This window comes from Anopheles cruzii, chromosome 3 (assembly GCF_943734635.1).
Source record: "Anopheles cruzii chromosome 3, idAnoCruzAS_RS32_06, whole genome shotgun sequence".
Taxonomy (NCBI): Eukaryota; Metazoa; Arthropoda; class Insecta; order Diptera; family Culicidae; genus Anopheles; species Anopheles cruzii.
Window position 1 is genome coordinate 50233243 of NC_069145.1, and position 19313 is coordinate 50252555.

At 38.0% G+C, this 19313-nt stretch overlaps 2 protein-coding genes across 2 annotated transcripts; one reads left to right on the forward strand and one right to left on the reverse strand.

Annotated features, from left to right (window-relative positions):
- The first annotated feature begins 1699 nt into the window (after positions 1 to 1699).
- LOC128271840 (protein Wnt-5) lies at positions 1700 to 13807 on the forward strand. Its single transcript, XM_053009501.1, has 9 exons — positions 1700 to 1860; positions 4587 to 6468; positions 6670 to 6754; positions 9137 to 9317; positions 9971 to 10220; positions 10345 to 10524; positions 11425 to 11527; positions 12708 to 12875; positions 12952 to 13807. The coding sequence occupies exons 1-9, from the start codon at positions 1754 to 1756 to the stop codon at positions 13137 to 13139; spliced, it is 3144 nt and encodes a 1047-aa protein (XP_052865461.1). The 5' UTR covers positions 1700 to 1753; the 3' UTR covers positions 13140 to 13807.
- A 1950-nt stretch (positions 13808 to 15757) lies between these two features.
- Positions 15758 to 18167, reverse strand: LOC128272043 (ER degradation-enhancing alpha-mannosidase-like protein 2). The gene is made up of 2 exons (XM_053009758.1): positions 17960 to 18167; positions 15758 to 17876 (listed from the first exon to the last, which is right to left on the reverse strand). Exons 1-2 carry the CDS (start codon positions 18100 to 18102, stop codon positions 15758 to 15760), a joined length of 2262 nt encoding a protein of 753 aa, XP_052865718.1. The 5' UTR covers positions 18103 to 18167.
- Between the last annotated feature and the right edge of the window lie 1146 nt (positions 18168 to 19313).

Genomic DNA, 19313 nt, shown 5'->3' on the forward strand with positions numbered 1-19313 from the left:
AGAATGCAACACACAGGCCTGCACATACACACAACGCATATGAATCCACAGAAAGTTCAAAGGAAAAAAGCCGCTTCGGAGAACGGCTTGGGTCCGTCCGCCATACGTAAACTCAATCATCCGTCGTACTCAATGTATTGGTGTGGAAAGTGTGGGAAGGAGAGTATTAACTGTGTTTCCTGTTTATAAATTCTGTTTAGTCTCGCCTAACTTACGAAACTGAGATTCATAATCGAGTCGCAAATGAGAACTTAAAATAACGACACGTTTTTGTGACATGCTGTTGTGAAGAAATATTGATACCAATACTGTTTTTTTCAGTACGTAAATGAGGTATTATTTGATAAGAGTTAGTCTCAAGCAGACACCATAACCCTTAGTTGTAGGAGCAGATTGTGAAAATACATTGCTAGAGGTTTTCGTCCAATACTTCTATAAAACAGTTACAGTTCTAAATGGTCACAAATTATACAAAACGTTTTTGCCACCCTAAAAACTAACACAGATGCTCCCTTAGCTCCGCCTACTGAGTGGTGAGTTACAGTGTTAGAGCATTGAACATTCATTCATCAAAACACGATACGATAGAAAAAATATTCTTGTTTATGATTTAGCCAACTAATCCTCGATACCTGAAAAGACGTTCACTATTCGATTATTTTTGCTTTTTTTTCATTTGCAACATAGGTGAAGCAATAAGCTTGGCTGCCGAAACAATCATTGTGGCGTGCCGAAAGAGTGTTTCGATTATTTTGAGCAACTGAAGCTCTTCGAAAAGAGCATTGGTGCTCACTCTGTTTCTCATGCTCAGAGCATGAGAAACATATTTGAGCATCGCTTATGCTCAGAGCAAAAGTCAGAGTCTTCTTCTCTCAGTATTCATTTTGGAGTTGAAAGTTGAACAAGCCAGTTTATAAATCTGCAGTGTTTTTATGTTTTTTGGCCAAAGCAACGTAGAAAAGCATTTTTAAACAGTTTGCTACATTTATTCCAACTCTTTGTGGCTTGGTGACGCGACACCATACAACTTTTGAGAAGCCGAAAGCAATATCCCGTGAAATATGAAATGCAACAGGGCAACAAAATCGAAGCAAGCGAGAAGCGAGATAAAGTCACACACACACAGCATCCCGACGTGAAATAACACACCAAGAATGCTCGACATGTTTTTGTGTTCTTTCCAGTTCTTTTCTCCAGTAGCGAAATGTTAAAATAGTAAAACGGTTTACAGTCGCAATTGATGCGAAAGTGGCAATCGTTATCAAATCAATGCAGCATTAAAAAGTGAGTGCGTAATTTTGTGTGTGGAAAGATAAAAAGTCTGAACATAATTTCTGTTGCGCGAGTCGCTTTGTGAAAAGTCAGTGGCTGTGAAATTGGTGTTCACGAAGAAAACATTTACTGCGCGTTGTGTAAATACATTAATGGTAAAAAAGGGCTGCGGGTTAATTGAGATGATTACTCCAAAGCAAAGTTTTACATTGATGTCTGTTTGTATTCCGTGATTCTTAACTTCACCTTCACCAGGTTTGACTTCAAAATAGTGAAAGCTTGTTAGTGGAAAGTGTTTACCAGAAATTCCTCGATTATTTTGTTGAGCCAACATTGCTCATTCAAAGTGATGCATATAAAATATTCTATTGTTAGTGCGATGTATTCAAGGGATGTATATTGGCTTGCAATAAGGCGTGCACGTAAATGCTGGAATTAGCGTAAACGAACGATACATAATATCGATACTCCAAAATCCACCATGGATTACCCCAGTTGCAGGTTCAGAAACTGCATTGTTATCTTCATTGGCACGCTCTTCCTTGCTACTCTAGGTGCCGCTAAAGGACATGGATTGTCAACCTGGATGTAAGTTCTCTCTTTGTGTTGTATAACAATCGTTTGTTTTGTTCATTGCATTTTGTACATTTTGTGCTTGGCTGTGTACACATATTGTATACACAATTACTTTCTTCCAAATCATTCATTGTTATTGTATCATAATTTTCGTTTATTTATTTTCACAAACAGGATTTTGCAGTTGTTTAGTTCATAGAATGCCTAAAGAATAAGGTTTATTTAGGAAAACATTAAAAACGGATGTAAAATTAATTTCAGTTGTTCAAAAATGCGTTACAAAACTTCAATAAGTTTTGTAAATAATGTTTTTACTATATTTGGAATTCATTCATTTAAACTCTAGGCATAGAGATTCAGAACACCAACCATTTTTCTGGTACAAGACAAGATATTTTGACCATTAACGAATCCGTGTTATCGAATCCTTTGCGAACGATGTTATATGTTGTTGTAAGAATGAACGTCAACACGACCCAGAAAGGTAACTAACTTACCAGTTTCATCCCAGAAATGCATCCTTAGATCAGTACACAAGATTAAATAAAAACTCCCTTTTATCGTCGTATTTTTTCCCTTCGAATTTCAAACTTCAGCGTTCAACATCTTTGAAAAGCATTGTACTTTAGTTCGCCAAACACTGTATCTGAATATATTATACATACATTTGGAAAAGAACGATGTCTGATATTGGAAAAAACATAATATATACACTTGACCACGTGTTTGTTGACCACTTGACCACGTCCACCACAAAACGTGTTTGTTTTGTGCAGCATTTATCAATTTTGTTGTTTTGTAACATTTGCGTTTCTTTAATTAATGCGGTCTTACAAACACCCAAGTACAAAAATTAGGATTTACCATTTGACGAATGAAAGTTTAAATTATTCTATAAAACTGTCATATTTCTTTATTGGTAACTTTAATCCACTATCATTTTTAGTCCATTACCTTGCAGACTGCACTCTCGCTCGCTACCTACGTACATGGACTAATATGTTTATGTTGCCAAGAATATAGTTTATGAATACATAGACACGTTTCGGTTGATCTTCATTACCGGTTTTGTTCTACTTCTATGTTGGAGCTTGGTCGGTACTTGATGCCATTGTGTATTATCCACTTGAGTTTCATCTAAAAGTAATTTGTAAAACAAATCTCGCTGGAAAAAAACGGACATCTTAACGTTGCTTCAACAGACGTTTTAAACACTGTGTATGCGGAGCGGACCAGTCTGGTGGCCATGAACACAAAAAGGTGCCAGATGGAGTAGTTTTTCACTAACAATATTTAAGTAAACTTGGTTGTTAATGTTTGGTACATTATGTTTAAACTTTCAAAAATGTAGAAGTATATTTTACGAGGCGTTGGACGCTACATCGATTCGGCAATAACGACTGCGAATCTGAACAAATCTCGGCAAGGCTACCGATCGCAGGTTACTTTATTTGATTTCGTTATTGAAGGTTCTCCAAATTGTATTCCGCAATGCTATGGCACTTCGTAGGGAATAGTTTTACTTTTGGCCGGTGTACCCAGATGATCACAGGGCATTGGCAAACCATCGGCAACAATCACAATTACAGGGCAAACCATGGAAAAATTCAAAGAAAACATGGAAACATTTACAAAACGAAACAAAACATGGATGTATGAGAGCCATAAATTATATATCTTAATACAATAATTTTATACTATTGTACAATTGTTAATCCTTGGAAGTCTGAAAACATATGGAAAAACGAAATATGTCTAATCTAAATTATTCAATCTAAATTATTTCAAAAATCTTACGTAAAGATACCTGAAACATCTGCTGAGGTTCGTCGATAAATAAGTTTCGTGCTCTGAAATTCACTGTACGGGGGTACACAAATAGGATACCTCATGATTCATTTTTTACGCACAGTTTTTTATTATTAGGTATTATGGTTAGGCAGTTTGGGTATTATCCCGATCAAACCGTGACAGAGTCGTCTGTGACGGATTGATGACTCTTCATGGAAAACGTGGTGCAGAAGACGCTGAAGTTGGTTCTACAAATGTGCATGATTTTTAACCTTCCTAGATAACGTAACGTTTCGATATTCGATGAGGCATAGGTTTCTCGAATAACAACAAAGACGCGATGTATCCTAGAAAGTTAAAACAAAATAAATTTGGTATTAGAGACTAGAAAACAAAAAATGTATGTGCACGCCAAAATTCAAAGTTCCACTTTTATTTGGACAATTGGACAATACGTACGACATTTTTTTTGTAAGAGAAATAAATTGAAATTAAAGACTTCGTTTGCACGGCGGAATACTTTAAAAATTGCAATGGATCAACATAAGTAAGAGCAAATATTTGATCGATCGACATTGTTCACCCTAGAAAGCCTGTGATAAGGTCTCCCAGCAGTAGGAAAAAAATAGCAGAAATGTCACTGCAAGTTCATAACTGCATAAGTTTTCGTCCGCAGTCTGTTTGAAAACGTTACATTTGAAATCGACCACTGGCCGAAGATGTCTGGACGAGAAGCAGCTAGGAAATGGAATCTGAATGGGTATTTGTGTTCAAGTATTGAATTTTGTTGTTGAATTCAGCAGTAAACAATTATAGAGCATTCTGTTGAGAACAACGTTATACCCTTTTTGACTGTTTCAGATCAACACTATCTCGTTTTTTAAAAGCAGTGTTCTCTTTCTCAAATTTTAATGGTTTTCTTTGTACATTTATATTCTCAATTTCAGATCGCTTGGTATTAAATCACCGTTTATTGTTTTCCGGGACGAGCAGGAAGTGTTATCCAATAACAGTGTTCTACTAAATTTGACTGATATACGAAACAAATTGAAATATGTCCAAAATCTTGACCATTTCATCCGTCCTATTGACAGTACCAACAATGAGAAAAAGATAGTCATTAATGACGATGATGGACAGAGTGGAATTAAAATTGGAGCATCACCTGAATCAGTATTCAAAGTCGAAAGCGATATCGGCGACGGCAATACGTCGATAACATTTCTTACGACCGCAATTCCCACCTTTGTGAATCACTTCGAGAAAAATATGGAGAAAATTGGAGAAAATAGTCATCTAACATCGAATGGACAGAATCCCACTGTGATGATGGGGTCAGCTGATCAAATGATTTCTGATGATGATGGTGCAAAAAAAGAACGTAAATATATTATTCCATTGGCTTTGAAAACGTCTGCGAACGACAAGGAAAAAACTTCATCACTATTCCACGGCTCATCTACCAATATTGAGGACTTGAAACGACATATTTTAATGCTCCAAAATCTCACGCAATCTGACAAAAACTTCCAAAGTAAGTTTGTAGTATTTCCATCGCTGCAAACAAATGGAACAACAAATGCTTCCCCAGCGCCTGTAACAACACTACCGATGCTGCCATTGGAGCAGCGTCGTGTGCAATTGCCAGGGGCAACATCTTTTATCGACATGAAGGAATATCGGAGTATTTCATCTAGAAATAGACACCGGAGTGGCAATATTGGTAGTGTAATATTGGAGAGCAACGCCACAAATCGTGACCGACCATCTACCACCAGCGCAATTAATATCCCACGAAAACCTTTCACACACTCGACGATGTCGGACCAAAAAGAGGAAATGCAAAATAGCAAAATGGAGAAAATAACCATTGTGCCCCAAGTATTCATACAAAATGATCAAACTAGTGATGATCACCTCAGCGATAAGAACGACAGCGAATCTATTGCTTCACTTGGCTCTCCGTTGTCTAGAACCCGCGAAACAATGTATCTGCCGCAGGTTACTCAAAAGTTCGGCCGCAAACCAGACGCAACCAGCATTGCAGAAAAGTTTGGCAGTGCAAACAACAAAACAACATTTGCAAATGCACAAAACAATAATGGCACGTTCAGAGTATTTCTTACAGATGAGTTGCCGGATAAGGAGACCGATAAGAAAAACCAAACAGACCTAATTATGACAAATAAAGAACGTCAAGCAGCATTAGGCAAAGGCGACTCGAACAGAAAACAACGTAAAAATGGTCGCCGACGAGGAAGAGGTGATAAACAAAAAAATATATTAAAAAACGACGGCTCAACCGAACAATCAAAAAGTATAATACTCAAGCACGAAGGTTCAGTCCTAAAAAGCAGAAACAACCACAGTGACGTTGTTCCAAAACCTAAGGACCATGCCATAGAAACAAGCATTGAGAGTCGTGTTAAAAAGTGGTCATCCCCTCGAGTACGACGCAATGATAACGAACGGCGTCAACCAACAAATAAGCATCCTCAACATCAGCATCTTTCAGCAAGTGCTCGAGCTTATGAAATGAGTAAAGTAGGCAGTAGTGAAAATCGAGTAACAGTAGCATCATCACCATCCTTTGTTAGCACGAACAGTGAAGAAGGATACGGTGTAAAAGGCAACAAAAATCTCAGTAATCATAATAGAATCCCACTATCATCGTCATCGATAGGGGATGGGCGTGAGAAGGATGTCGTAGATTTAAATCCTGATCTATGCTACACGGTCAGTGCGCTAAGTGGCGGACAACAGAAGTTGTGTGCCCAACATACAAGCATTATGCCAGCTATAAGTCGAGGAGCACGTGCTGCAATACAGGTAAGCGACATCTTTAGCTGGTGTTGAATCAAATGAAACGGTAAACAAAAATGCTACTCACAATTTGGCACTTTAATTTGATCGAAATCAGAGCTAAACAAATAGGCAAATCTAAAAAAATTAAATTTAAAAATCTTCATTCATAACTATTGTAGCGCTATTGCATAATGGGTTAGGAATATAAATTATGTTTTTTTACAGGAATGTAAGCATCAATTTCGAAATCGTCGCTGGAATTGCAGCATAGTGAACGATGATAGTGTTTTCGGACCAATATCTAATATAGGTGAGTTCATCAATTGTATCTCCGAAATCAGTAATGAAGTTTCTCGTTTCTGTCGCACTGTGGTTTGGTTCTCTATGTTTGGAACCGTTCAACGCCAAAACACAAACACATAGAGTCAAGTTCCTAAAATATAGAAGCAAATTTGAAATTGAAGCACCCTTCTACTTGTTACCCTTTGCGTTTGTATTGCTTGCAACTTGTTATACATTTAAGTATTGAATTTCCGTAAGGTAGCGTAGCTACCGGCAAATAACGATTCCAACGATTCGATTCCAATAAAACAGTATTGTGTTTCTAAAGTTTGTACACCAAATACAACCTGGTTTGACCGATTTGAACTGCTATTACTTTTAATGTAACAACTGTTTCCCATCATATTCCGACGGTTAAATTTAATGTCTCCATCTTATTATATATTATTATTACTAGTAAATTATCTTTTACAATACGTCTCGTCCAGCACATAGACATTACAAAACGAACATGCCAAAAAATACAATAAAATGAAACATGTGAATCTAATATTCAAACATAAAAAATGTTACACCAAATCAGAAACCAGAAAGCCCTTCGTGTGTGAAGCGTGAAAACTTAATTCATCATGCCGGCCGTTTGGTCGACTTAGATTGTACCATATGCCCATGACAAATTTTCAATTCGCAACGGTTAAAACGCTGTTGTAAATGTTCAGAAAGGTTGCTTACTGTGTGAATCTCCGGTTGAATGATACCCTTCTGTACGGCAAAGCACAATAAACCGTTGAACCGTTCCGTATATAGTCCTTAAGACTAGAATACGAATTTGGTTCGATGTGAAGTAGTATGATGTATAAAATTATACGTATTAAAGTTTAATTTTAATCATTTTGGTTACTCATGAATGATTGATGTCGTCACTAAATATAGATTGTCGTCACTAAATATCCCAAAAATATCTCAATTCGACACTGAAACCCGTTAGAAACCTAAAACCAAAACAAAATCATCAACAAATTTTGAATGGGTCATAGGATGTTGTATCATCAATTTAATTTTATGTATAAATAAAACCGTATACGCCATAGAATCTCCTATAGCACTATTTAACAGAAACGAGCACTATTTATCATAGCTTCCCGAGTATTCTAGAATTTCTGGAAGCCAATTTTTGTTAGATCTTTTAAACCATTTTTATTTAAATAACTTAAAGTCTTTAGATTGAACAAACTTAACTGAATAAATATAAATACGGCTCAGTCCATTCCTTTAAGATTAAAACAAAAGTGAACAAATAACAGTTTAAATATAAATTAAGCTGTTACCAAGACGATATAGAAATCATGCTTGGAAGTTACGAATCGGCACGATCTTGCTTTCGGGTGTTTTGAATATGAAATTTTATTATGTATTGCTTAAAAATTAAAGCACCTGCTGTGATAAATTTTCGTTTATGGAGAAGGGCTCTGTCATAATGCAATGGCAAGGCGTAAATTCGAATCACAAACCCAAACCAAATGTTTCTAACCAACCACCTAAGAGACGAACTTCATTACGCTGTTCAAAGGCAAAACCAATATAACATATCCGACACGTTAAAAGTTCTGGAGTTACATAAAAGAACGTTCTCAGATTAAACAAATAGACGTTCGAAATTAGTTTGTTGAATCAGAGCTGAAAGACAGAAGTATGTATACTGACTAGAGTACCTTTTAATTATCAGTTCTACGTTAGCTTTCTGGATAAATAAAGGACGATATAATTTGATGATATGCAAACTGAGCTGACAATAAAAAATGTAGCATAGCTAGTTCTTGTTCAAGTTAGGTAAAAGTAATTTGGTAAATATTTTGGAATGCAATTTTGATCGTGATGAGAGTAATACTCTTCGTCCAAATGAATCGTTTTGCAACGTAAACATGACATTTGAGTGATTCTCACAAAAAGCTGAGGGGGATGAAATTAAATCTTTTACCAAAATAGAGCAATATCCATCAATTTTTTTTTCATTTTTGATATTTTAATATGAGGAATTCATTTAAACCGGCCCCTACACTATCTCTCCACACACAATAGGGCCTAGAATTCTTGTGAGCGGCTGATCAGGCACGGCTCAAATGTTTTCATTACGTTTGGAGGCATATGTGAGTCCACACGTGATGTAAGCTTCTTCAGAATGGCCACTTTGTTGCTAGCACTCCAGTGCGAAACTCCTCTGATATGTCATCGTCAGTGCTAATATTATATATTAACCTTAGCCCTTGGACTTCCAGCTTAGTCCTTAGTCCAGCTGGTAGACTTTGGGGTTAACATGGAAAAAGGGTTGCACAGCTAAGTTTAGCGGTTTGGCTATTGTGTAAGAATTTTGTGGAAGTTTAAAGCTGCATTTAATTTTATCTACTTTTAGGTTCTCCTGAGATGGCGTTTGTTTATGCCATGGCGGCCGCTGCAGCGTCTAGTTTCATAGCCCGAGCATGTCGCGATGGACAGTTTGCATCTTGTGGTTGTTCACGAAGCAGTCGCCCGACGAAACTGAATGCAGATTGGACGTGGGGTGGATGTGGAGATGATATGGAGTTTGGCTATAAGTAGGTATATGGTAGGGTTTGATCGTTTGATCGTGCTAACGTGTCATTCATTTCATGCACGTCAAAACTATTCATCAAAACATTATACCATTCATACAATCAATCAGCGACCATATACTTAACCGTTTATTTATATATAGCATTTCCTTACTTACCTTATTGTGGTACTGTATAGCGATCCCTGCATATATAAGTAACTCCCTCCATGTCTCACGATCGACCGCTTTCGTCCGCCTTCTCGTTATACCGGCAATTTTAGCATCGCTACTTCACCCCCACGTGTGCTCCATGTAGGCTGCTAATGTTGTAACTATAAATGTCGCCTTGTTCAATCCATATGTATGCACACCAGAAAGCGTTCGATTTATTTTGTCGATGACTCTGTGGTCCTTGCCTATCAGCATACGCCAGGATCTACAGGGTGGTCAATATAGCGTTCACTTTTGGAACTACCGATTACTTGACTTTTAAAACGTCAAACTTCATTCTGGAAATGGTAAACATATAGTAGAAACATTGAAATTTACAAAATGCAGAAATTTGGGAAATATTAAAAACTTATTAAAAACATTAAATTTTCCAAAATTTAAAAAAAAATTTGGTGCATTTAACACATTTATTTGAGACTTTCTTTTGTTATTTGCGGTTTTCAGACTGACACAATCATTCATTGATGTTAAAGAGAAAGAAAAAAAGAGAGGCACACGTGGCTTAGTATCTGTACCGGCGAAATATCCAAAAATTGTTGAACGATTGTTGGACGCACTCAATGATACAACTAAAAACATGCTGAATGAATCCGATATGATTGTCAAGCCACAGGATTTAGAAAAATTGCAAGATAAAATCGCAAAAGAAATTGAGAAGTCCAATCTCAATGCAAAGGAAATAAGTGACTTACAGGTAAGTAGAATAGATGAGAGATGGTTCGGTTAAAAACAAGACTTTTAGGCTTGTGGCATAAGTACATTAGTTTTGTTTGGAATATTTAATGTTCTTTAAATTACACATTTTCGACTGTTTTTAGGAACGAATTTACAAGGAAATCACTAGTTCCGAATTATTCAACTTGAAAAATGTCAACATTTACGATAAATTGAAAAAAATATTTCGGAAACCTGAGAAAACGCTCAACGGAGTACAGTTTAGCGCCACAGCCAAAGCACGAGCACTGATGAATTTGCATAACAATGAAGCAGGACGAAGGGTAAGTTTCTTGTGATCTAAACGTAAATCAAACCGAATTGACGTGTACAGTAAAAAATTTTGAATAAATGTTAAATTTGAATCTGCGATGAAACATTCTAGACACTTTCCCCTTTTTGTACAGTAATGTGCTAATTTGTTTGAACAAGCGTTATAAATTTCAAATTCAATTTATTTATACGTGACAAACATTTTGATCATAATATTTTATTTTCATTTCTGATAAAGCGTAAATCAATATTAGACCTGATCGCAGCAGATTCAGAGAATTCGTTTCTCTTCATATACTGTAGTATTAGGTAGTATAAAAAGAAATCCATTATTTTTGCGTGTACTTCCAAACTTTACTTTTATTTAGGTTACTCGCTTCCTGAGGTAGAAAAGTTTTAATGCATCCACCGTATAGTCCGGACCTTGCATTAAGCGATTGCCACCTTTTTCGCGCATTACAAAATTTCCTGAGTGATGAAAACCTGAGATCAGCAAAGGATTGTAAAAAGAATTGCTCGAGTTTTTCGCCAATAACGACTAACGAAAAGGTTTATTGTTCTTATTTATAGTTCTTCTTATCCGGCGGTTATGAACCGCCGAGTTGTTTTTGGCGTGCAATAAAGTTTGCCGGTTAAACCAATATGTTTTGCCGCCCTCGATGCCTTGAATCGCCCTCGATGCAATCTCGCCATCTAAGACGAGACATTCCGTTGACCTAAGAAGCCTTGCGATTTAGCTATATTGTATTGTAAAACAGAATGATGTTGTAGACTATTACAGAAGACTTGGGTTTCGAATAGGTTATAGGCTTGTGGTTACTACCACAAGGTATCGATAACTCTATCTGATTCTGATTAAGGCGTGATTTATCATTAATTATTATTTGCTACTTCTTTTATCTACTTCTCAGGCTGTCATAAAAAAGTCGCGGATTATCTGTAAATGTCATGGTGTTTCCGGTTCATGTAGTTTGATTACATGTTGGCAACAATTAACAACTATCAGAGAAATTGGTGAGTGCAAGATTGCGGTAAAAAATTTCATGTACAAATATCATTAAAGAGTATAAATACTTCTTCTAAGTTAAAAAAAAATCATTAAAGAAAATGTTTATTCATGCTCTATTGACTTTAGTTCACTTGTGCTTGATGCTAAATGCAACGTGAAAGGTATTGCTTCCTTCTACGCATGTTATCGATATATCATATACAGGGTGTTCCATCACGATCCAAGTATTGCAATTTTGAATAACTCCGCTATTTATCAGTCGATTTTGACAAATTAACCAGATTCTGAAACTTCAGTCTATGCCGTTTTAGTCATGGATCAATTCACGGTGAACACAGCGCGCTGCAATTGTAGCGCTCTACATTGAAAATAATCGTTCAACTGTGAAAACTGTGCGTGCTTGTTAATGCCGAATTTCTTCTGACTTCTTTCTGTGGGACAATTTGAAGAGTAAGCTTTATGTCAGCCAACGGAAGACCATTGAAGAACTGAAAGCTAACATTGCAGCGGAAATCGCTGCTATTACGTTCTCTAGTACCGAAATGTGGTCAAATGCAATGAAAAATGCCCAAAAAACAGGCCGCTTTTTGTGTGTCTAATTTTTCCTAAATAAATCTTGTTCATTTGTCAAAATCGACTGACAAACAGCGGAGTTTTTTAACATTTAAACAGTATGAGATGTGTTGACCACCAGTTCATGATACACAATGGCAAACGCTATGGTCTGGAAATCATTCAACCAGTCACGACGCAGTTTCATCAGCACAATTCAACCAATCACCGACACGTCGAACCTTGAATGCTCTATTGTGATCATATAAATTATGACTTATGACGATTATGATTATGATGATACAATATTTGTAACACACTGCGATCTAATTGGTTGCAGTCACTTCTTTTGTATAAAGGTTTTGGAGTCTTATATAAAGATGAACTATGTTTTATCTGAAAAGTTGCGAGATGATCAATTGAACCAAACCAAACTCGACCGGTTGAAGCAGCATTCGGCTACCGTCCTTGCGTTACATTGAGTAAATACTTGAATTTGTTTACCTTTTTCTGTCCACCGTTGGGCGGAACAAGGGGCTTTGTTTTATGAATATGTGAAAAGATGGCGAAACGAAAAGAAAAAGTAGATTCAGTGCATCAAATTAAATGTTGATTTATTTTTATTTTGAAAAGGGGACTTCTTGCGTGAAAAATATGATGAAGCTACACAAGTAAAGATGAACAAACGGAGTCGCTTACAAGTGAAGGACCCTAGATACAAAATTCCTTCCGCCTTGGATCTGATTTACCTAGAAGAAAGTCCTGATTGGTGCCGTATCAACCGACAACTCAAATGGCAAGGTGAGTGTCGTATTCTTCCTTTCAAATTCAAAGCAAACTGTAACGAATTTATTTTGGTCTTATTTTTCATTTTTAGGAACACACGGTCGGGTGTGTAATAAAACATCTTCTGGTCTGGACAGTTGTTCTATTCTATGCTGCGGTAGAGGCTACAATACAAAAAAGATCATTGTAAAGGAACGTTGCAACTGCAAATTTCAGTGGTGCTGCCAAGTAAAATGTGAAGTTTGCACCAAAAGCATTGAGGAGTATACGTGTAAATAAAAAAAGAGAATGGAGGTCATAAAAGTTGCCAGATTGAAATTCCAAGGTGAAGTCAATTTTAAAAGTTGAAAATAGGACTTTTTTAAAGTGTTTTAACAATATCCTTCAAAACAACATTCGCAGCAAACAAGCAGCCGTAACGATCTTCTAGATGGCAGAAAGAATCATATAGCATTAAAACACATTTTTTTGTATTAGATATTGATTTTTCGTAGTTGGAATAGTTTCTTGTTTTCTGAAAGGAAACATACTGAAGTAAAGCAAAATGTACATAACGGTTATTGAAATGAGTGTTTAAAATATTCCCAAAAGACGAGATAAACAGCAGTATTATTAGATACGGTTTTACTTTATCCAGTATTTATGCTTTTCATATAACAACGTGGAAGGCCAGTGTTCTCTTATTGGAAATTGTTTAGTATTTGATATGATAGTATTTCTATGCAGTAGAATATTTGTTAGATTTTGATCGATCGTTCTAACAATTTTTATGTTTCTGTCTCTCTCAAAAATTGCATTTACTATTTGAATATTATCATTCAGCGTTTTAGCATCTTCAAGACGTACTACTCCTAAGATTTGATCACGCACTTTTGACACAATATGTACGTATGTTAGATGCAACGAATGAAAACAACATTTACGGTAATAAAAGAAAGTTTCAAAAAGCTGAAAATGAAAATCTTACACCTTCTTGGGGGTCCTATTGCAAAGGTAATATTACAAGACAAATGCTATGTGCATGGCTAGGATGAAAAGGTTCGGACAATGACATACGAGTGCTGTTCAAAAATGTCTGGGAATTTTGTATTTAAAAAAAATTGTTTGTTTTTCATGAATATCTATTTTGCCCCTTTTTAGTTAATCCTTATCAGATGTCATACACTTGTGCTAGCTTTTTTTCCAATCCTCGAAGCACTGTAAAATATCATTTTTTGTGATCTTATTCAGCTCCTTCGACGATGCCGTCTTTATCTACTCAATACTCACTTTCATGGGCCCCTTCAGTTTCTGCCCCATCATTGATGTGTTGTTTGGCCAAACATTCGCGCAGAAGCAACGATGTGTACGCAAGGACGCAAAAACCAATTTTTGTTTTCTCACAAATCCAGCTGTTCGCGCAAATTACGCCCAACTTTCCGGTAATATTTCTTATTGACCGTTCTACCCTTTGGCAACAACTCATGATGCACCACGCCCCTGCAATCGAAAAAAACAGTAAGCAAAACCTTCACGTTCGACCGAACTTGGCTCTTCGTTGTTCACATCTTTTCGGTCCTCCGTGAACAACAAAATCAATTTTTCATCACCAGCGAAAAAACCGATGCAAGGATGCTTGCTTTGGTGTCGTCTTAAGAGCCTCTTGGAGAAAGGGTTTGGGATTTTCTTTTTGCCGTTCAGTTCGAATAAAACCCAGTTCTTGTGGTACTACATGGCTTGTGAACGATTGCGAATGGTTACCACAGACAGATTAGCTGACTGTATGTTCGTTATTTTTTTAAATATTAGGGGTTTGAATTAACTCTTTCGGTTTTACGCTACATGGATTACTCACTAAATGTAACAATTATTTTTAATGCAATATGTGTTTGGCTGCTATTGTCATTACGCATCTAACGCAGTAAAGGTTGTTGAAGTGTAAACAACACCTTTGTTAAGCATCTGAACATGTCGAATTTTGTTCCTGATAAAGATTGTATTGCAAGAAAAAGACATTGAAAGAAGGAAAACCATTTGCGAATTACTGCTTGCACGGCAGAAAAGAAAGGGGTTCTTGTACCGAATCGTCACTGACGATGAAAAGTGGATTTATTACGAGAATCCTAACCGCGAAAAGGCCTGTGTACACCCTAGTGTACCAGGTCCTTCGTAACCAAAGCGAAATATTTACTACTAGCTGTTCCCGGCGCGCGTTACCACGCCTCATTTCATCCTAATTTCCCGATTATCTGGTGTTTCAAAGGACTTCCTGGTGACGTATCCGTTCAGCTTCCCTTCTCATTTCCCGTTACTCCTACTTTTCAGACGATCGGGTATCCAGGTGACGTATTCGTTCAGTTTCTCTTCCCACCTTACGGTACTTCTCCGTTTCCCGGTGACGTATCCGATCGGCTTCCCTTTTCGCTTCCCGTTGGATGCATGTCAAAACTCGCACCCAGTCAAACTGAACCCACATTTTGTATGGTAGCCCCCCTTTGTAAAGAGAGGAGGGGTTTCAAACATTCACCAGAACATTTCACCTTCCCCAAAAAATCCATCTGCCGAATTTGGTTCGATTTGCTCGAAAACGTTTATATGGGATTTGCAGATTTGCGTGAATTTTTATGTATATTTGGTTATTTAAAATAAACGGCTGAATGTTTTTCGATGCTTGAATTTTTGTTTGAAAGGTTGACTCTTAAATTTTTTTTACCCGAAACAATTTTGGTCAAATGTTCACCACGATTGGCTAGGCAGTAGTCCATTCGGTCGACCTATTTATGAGCACATTTTCGATTGTATCTGGTCCTATTTCGGCAATAGCAATGAATAATAATGTTGTTGTAACAAAGAAACAATATTTGTGTGATATTTAGTATGATCTGTATATTTTCTTGAGATAAATAGCTTCGCAATGGCTAATAAAATTCTCCCAACAGCATAATTCGATTCAAAAATGGTTGAGCTCGGCACGTTAGAATATCATAGCGGCGCGCATAGGAAGGTAACAAAACAGGGACGGAATATTCTGAACTATTGTAATTAATATCGCTGTTAGTTTGATAAAACCTTTCTTTGTCAATCGCTGATCGTCCTAATCGAATCTTCGAACGGAAAATGTTTTGCACAAGTTGCAACAGCGTTGAACTTGTAAGATTGTTTTCTTGGGCATCTTCTTGAATCTTATCTTTATCATCTGTGCCACTCTTGTTAGATTGTTCTTGAGACAGCGTTATTTTTCGCTTTCCTGGCTCTTCCTTGTGCTCTGCTTCCAAAGAGGAAATGTCCAAGCCGCCATCACTAGCTACACCTGACTTTAGAGACAGCACAGTTTGCGAGTCAATCACGCTTTCATCGTCATCATGACCTGATAGAGTAAAAGAAACCTTTGCAGGCGTAACTGCATCATCGTTGATGGATGTATAAGGTGAAGAAATGGGCTGCGTCGCAACATGATCATTATCGTTGAGTTCGCCTGTATCAGTCGTGCTTCTGCTGCTGCTTGGGACATTAATCGTTGATATCTGTTCATCTTCAGCTGGTGCAGCTGAGTGTGTATTATGCGTGTTTGATTCAGCGATCACCTCGCTGTCTGATGATTTCGTTCTATCGGACAGAAAGATATCACCTCGACGTCGTTCAGCGCCTGCAAAATAGTTGCTGTGGCGCGCTTCACAGCATCGAAGAGCTGTGGGATCGATTGGGTGAGCTTCAGTGTTGAAAATGTAACCTCCAGCACCGAGAACACATTCGCTTTCGGCAGGTGTCACTCTCACTACACTTCCAACGCGGCCATTGTTGTGAATGAAATTGTGTGGATCGAAAAGAAGGTAAAGATACTTTGTTGTTTCTGCCAGAAAGAATGATTCCATTCGATCTTCTTGCTGGTGATTTTGCACGTTTCTTATAGTAGCGTAGCCACAGGCGGTTCTAGCGCTGTGTTCGATACTTTTGAGTATGTTTTCACCCACCTCCAGTAAAAATGGGTCGCCAGTGGAACGATAAAGATACATAACTGATTCAATAAGCTCTGGGCGCAGTGGATAGTTTTCGCGATTAGTACCCGCTTGGCCTGTGGGAATATTGTAAAACTCAGGAAGGAAGCCATATTGTCGCCAAACCGCTTGATAACTGTGAAGTACCCGCAAAGCTTCGGATGTGCTACCGTACAGACTCAAGAGTCCCGGCCAGTATGCTTCAAGTGATTGGAAAACAGGAAGTGTTAGATGTCCTTTGGTCATGCTGACCCACACGTACCAATCATCGCGTTTCATATAACGGTCGATCGACGCTTTGCTCTCTTGAAATATATCCATAATTGCCGGGTTTTCCAGTAAAATTGAACCTTTTACCAGGTATTCTAAGTATGAATCGACACCGGCACCAATTCCGGCATCCTGAGCTATCCAGCGACCAGTCAGCACGTCTATGTGATTACCGTACAACCCAATGGTCGAACGATGATCGTACAAAGCTGCAAGGGCGTTCATAGCCACATTTTCGTATATAGGATTGCCTGTTAACCTGCTGAGAGTCCCAAATTCCAGAACAAACGTGCCAATGCCAGCCGAACACGTGACAGGAGTTTCGCCGGAAGGAACACCATGCCGTAGATTCACTGTACCAAAGGGCATGCCGGTAGGGGTATCGAACGCAGGAAGCAATCGTTGCGCAACATCCTCTGCCATCTGTAAAAGCCGACCAGCGCAAGGCCATCCCGGCTCTAATGATTCCAGTCCGGCTTGATGTGAAAGCAGGTGAGCAGAGAGCAAGCCACCTACGATGCGAATATTTGTTTCAAATACCGACACATTAATGTCCGCATCGAACGAACGAGTATGAAGCAGCTCCACAACCCTTCCAAACTCAGTATAGTTGCCCATCACAGCTAGCGTGTCCAATGAATCGATCAACGTTAACGAGTAACTTCCCCATGTATCGACCCCATCACAAGACAGCGGGCGCAGTTCATCATATGGCGCTCCGTAGCGTAGATATCCGTCGTATGCATGTTGAAACATGCGCTGAACTCTTTCTCTGATGCACATACAAAGAAATGACGTATAATAAATCAATCAATCATAGCTCGTTGTTCAACTTCAGATGTTTTGAATACTCACCGAAGTCGTTGCATATCATTTTTTGAGTACTTTCGCACACCTCCAACAAGCGATATCATTAGCCAGAGACTAGAACAACACCATACCAAAGCAAAAAGTTTCCAGTTACATTTGCCACATTTTGGATGCAAAAAGAACCGCATGGTGAATGTATTTATACATGAGCCAATTGATGTTCAACAGTAAATAAAGCAACCTAAGAGACGAATATAGCTTAATAGCTCAAAACTCGCTAAATTAACAATAACATGCAGCTTAGCAGTAAACAAAAACAAACAAACATCATTTTCTTGTCTTCCGCGAAAATCGTAGTTCGAAAAATGTGACGTTTTGACAGTGTTCGCTTCGTTTCTAACGATACAAGCTAAGACTAAGAAGAGATAAACTGTTTCGCCAATCGAAATGCAGATGCAGAACGTGTTTTTTTTCTTTAGTTTTCGAGTTCGAATAATTTGTTTATTTATTATTATAAATTCGACAATGGGCAACGGAGAAGGAGCCTCGTTGACAAAAAAAGGTTAAAAATAAGCTGACCTAAAAAGATCCTAGCTAACCTAAATAACTACTGGCGAAGCGAGAACAAAAAAACCGGTAACTAGACATTAAAAGGACGCGAGATCAAGGAAACTACGACACTGACGAATAGACATGTTATGGTCAATATGAGAACAAAGATTATACGTACCGCACATAGACAGTAAAGGATCGTTGTGTCCCGCAACAGTAATTCGTGGGGCAGTTCTGATCTCCATGTCAATACGACGTCTTAAGTGACGAGCAGGAGCAGATAGATCAAGCTTGGCTAGTAGTTGCGGTGCGTCAATAACAGCCGACAACAGTTTAAAAACAAACATAGTCGACGGTCTCCTATGCTCAAGCGTCCTCAGCCCGAGCAGCAGACAACGCGAGTTGTAGTTAGGCACATTGTCGTTGCCATACCAACCCAGCCTGTACACGGCTGCTCTTGTAAACTTACGTTGTATGGGCTCAATGCGGTCGCGCCAACACTGATGATAGGGGTGCCATACAATGCAAGCGTACTCGAGAATAGGACGAACAAGAGAACAGTACCGAGCTTTGAGACAGGTCACTCCACGAAACTCAGAAGACATACGTATAATGAAGCCCAAAATACGGTTGGCGCGACATATCAAATCGGCATAGTGAGCAGACAGATTAACCTCACATCTAACGTAACACCTAAATCACGAATCACGTCATCTCGCGGAACAACTGCTGAGTCAATGCTATAGTTAAAAAAAACTGGGACAGAACGTAAATGAGATGACACTTGCTGACATTACTTGGGATTCCAAGGGATTACAATTGCAATCACACCAAGATACAAGACGAA

Excerpts from the sequence above, each read along its gene's own strand:
- LOC128271840 (XM_053009501.1), top strand. The coding sequence starts at position 1,754 with ATGGATTACCCCAGTTGCAGGTTCAGAAACTGCATTGTTATCTTCATT. Across the intron at positions 9,318-9,970 it reads GATATGGAGTTTGGCTATAA|ACTGACACAATCATTCATTG; the intron begins GTAGGTATATGG and ends TGCGGTTTTCAG. Across the intron at positions 12,876-12,951 it reads CCGACAACTCAAATGGCAAG|GAACACACGGTCGGGTGTGT; the intron begins GTGAGTGTCGTA and ends TTTCATTTTTAG.
- LOC128272043 (XM_053009758.1), bottom strand. The coding sequence starts at position 18,102 with ATGCGGTTCTTTTTGCATCCAAAATGTGGCAAATGTAACTGGAAACTT. Across the intron at positions 17,877-17,959 it reads AATGATATGCAACGACTTCG|AGAAAGAGTTCAGCGCATGT; the intron begins GTGAGTATTCAA and ends TATGTGCATCAG.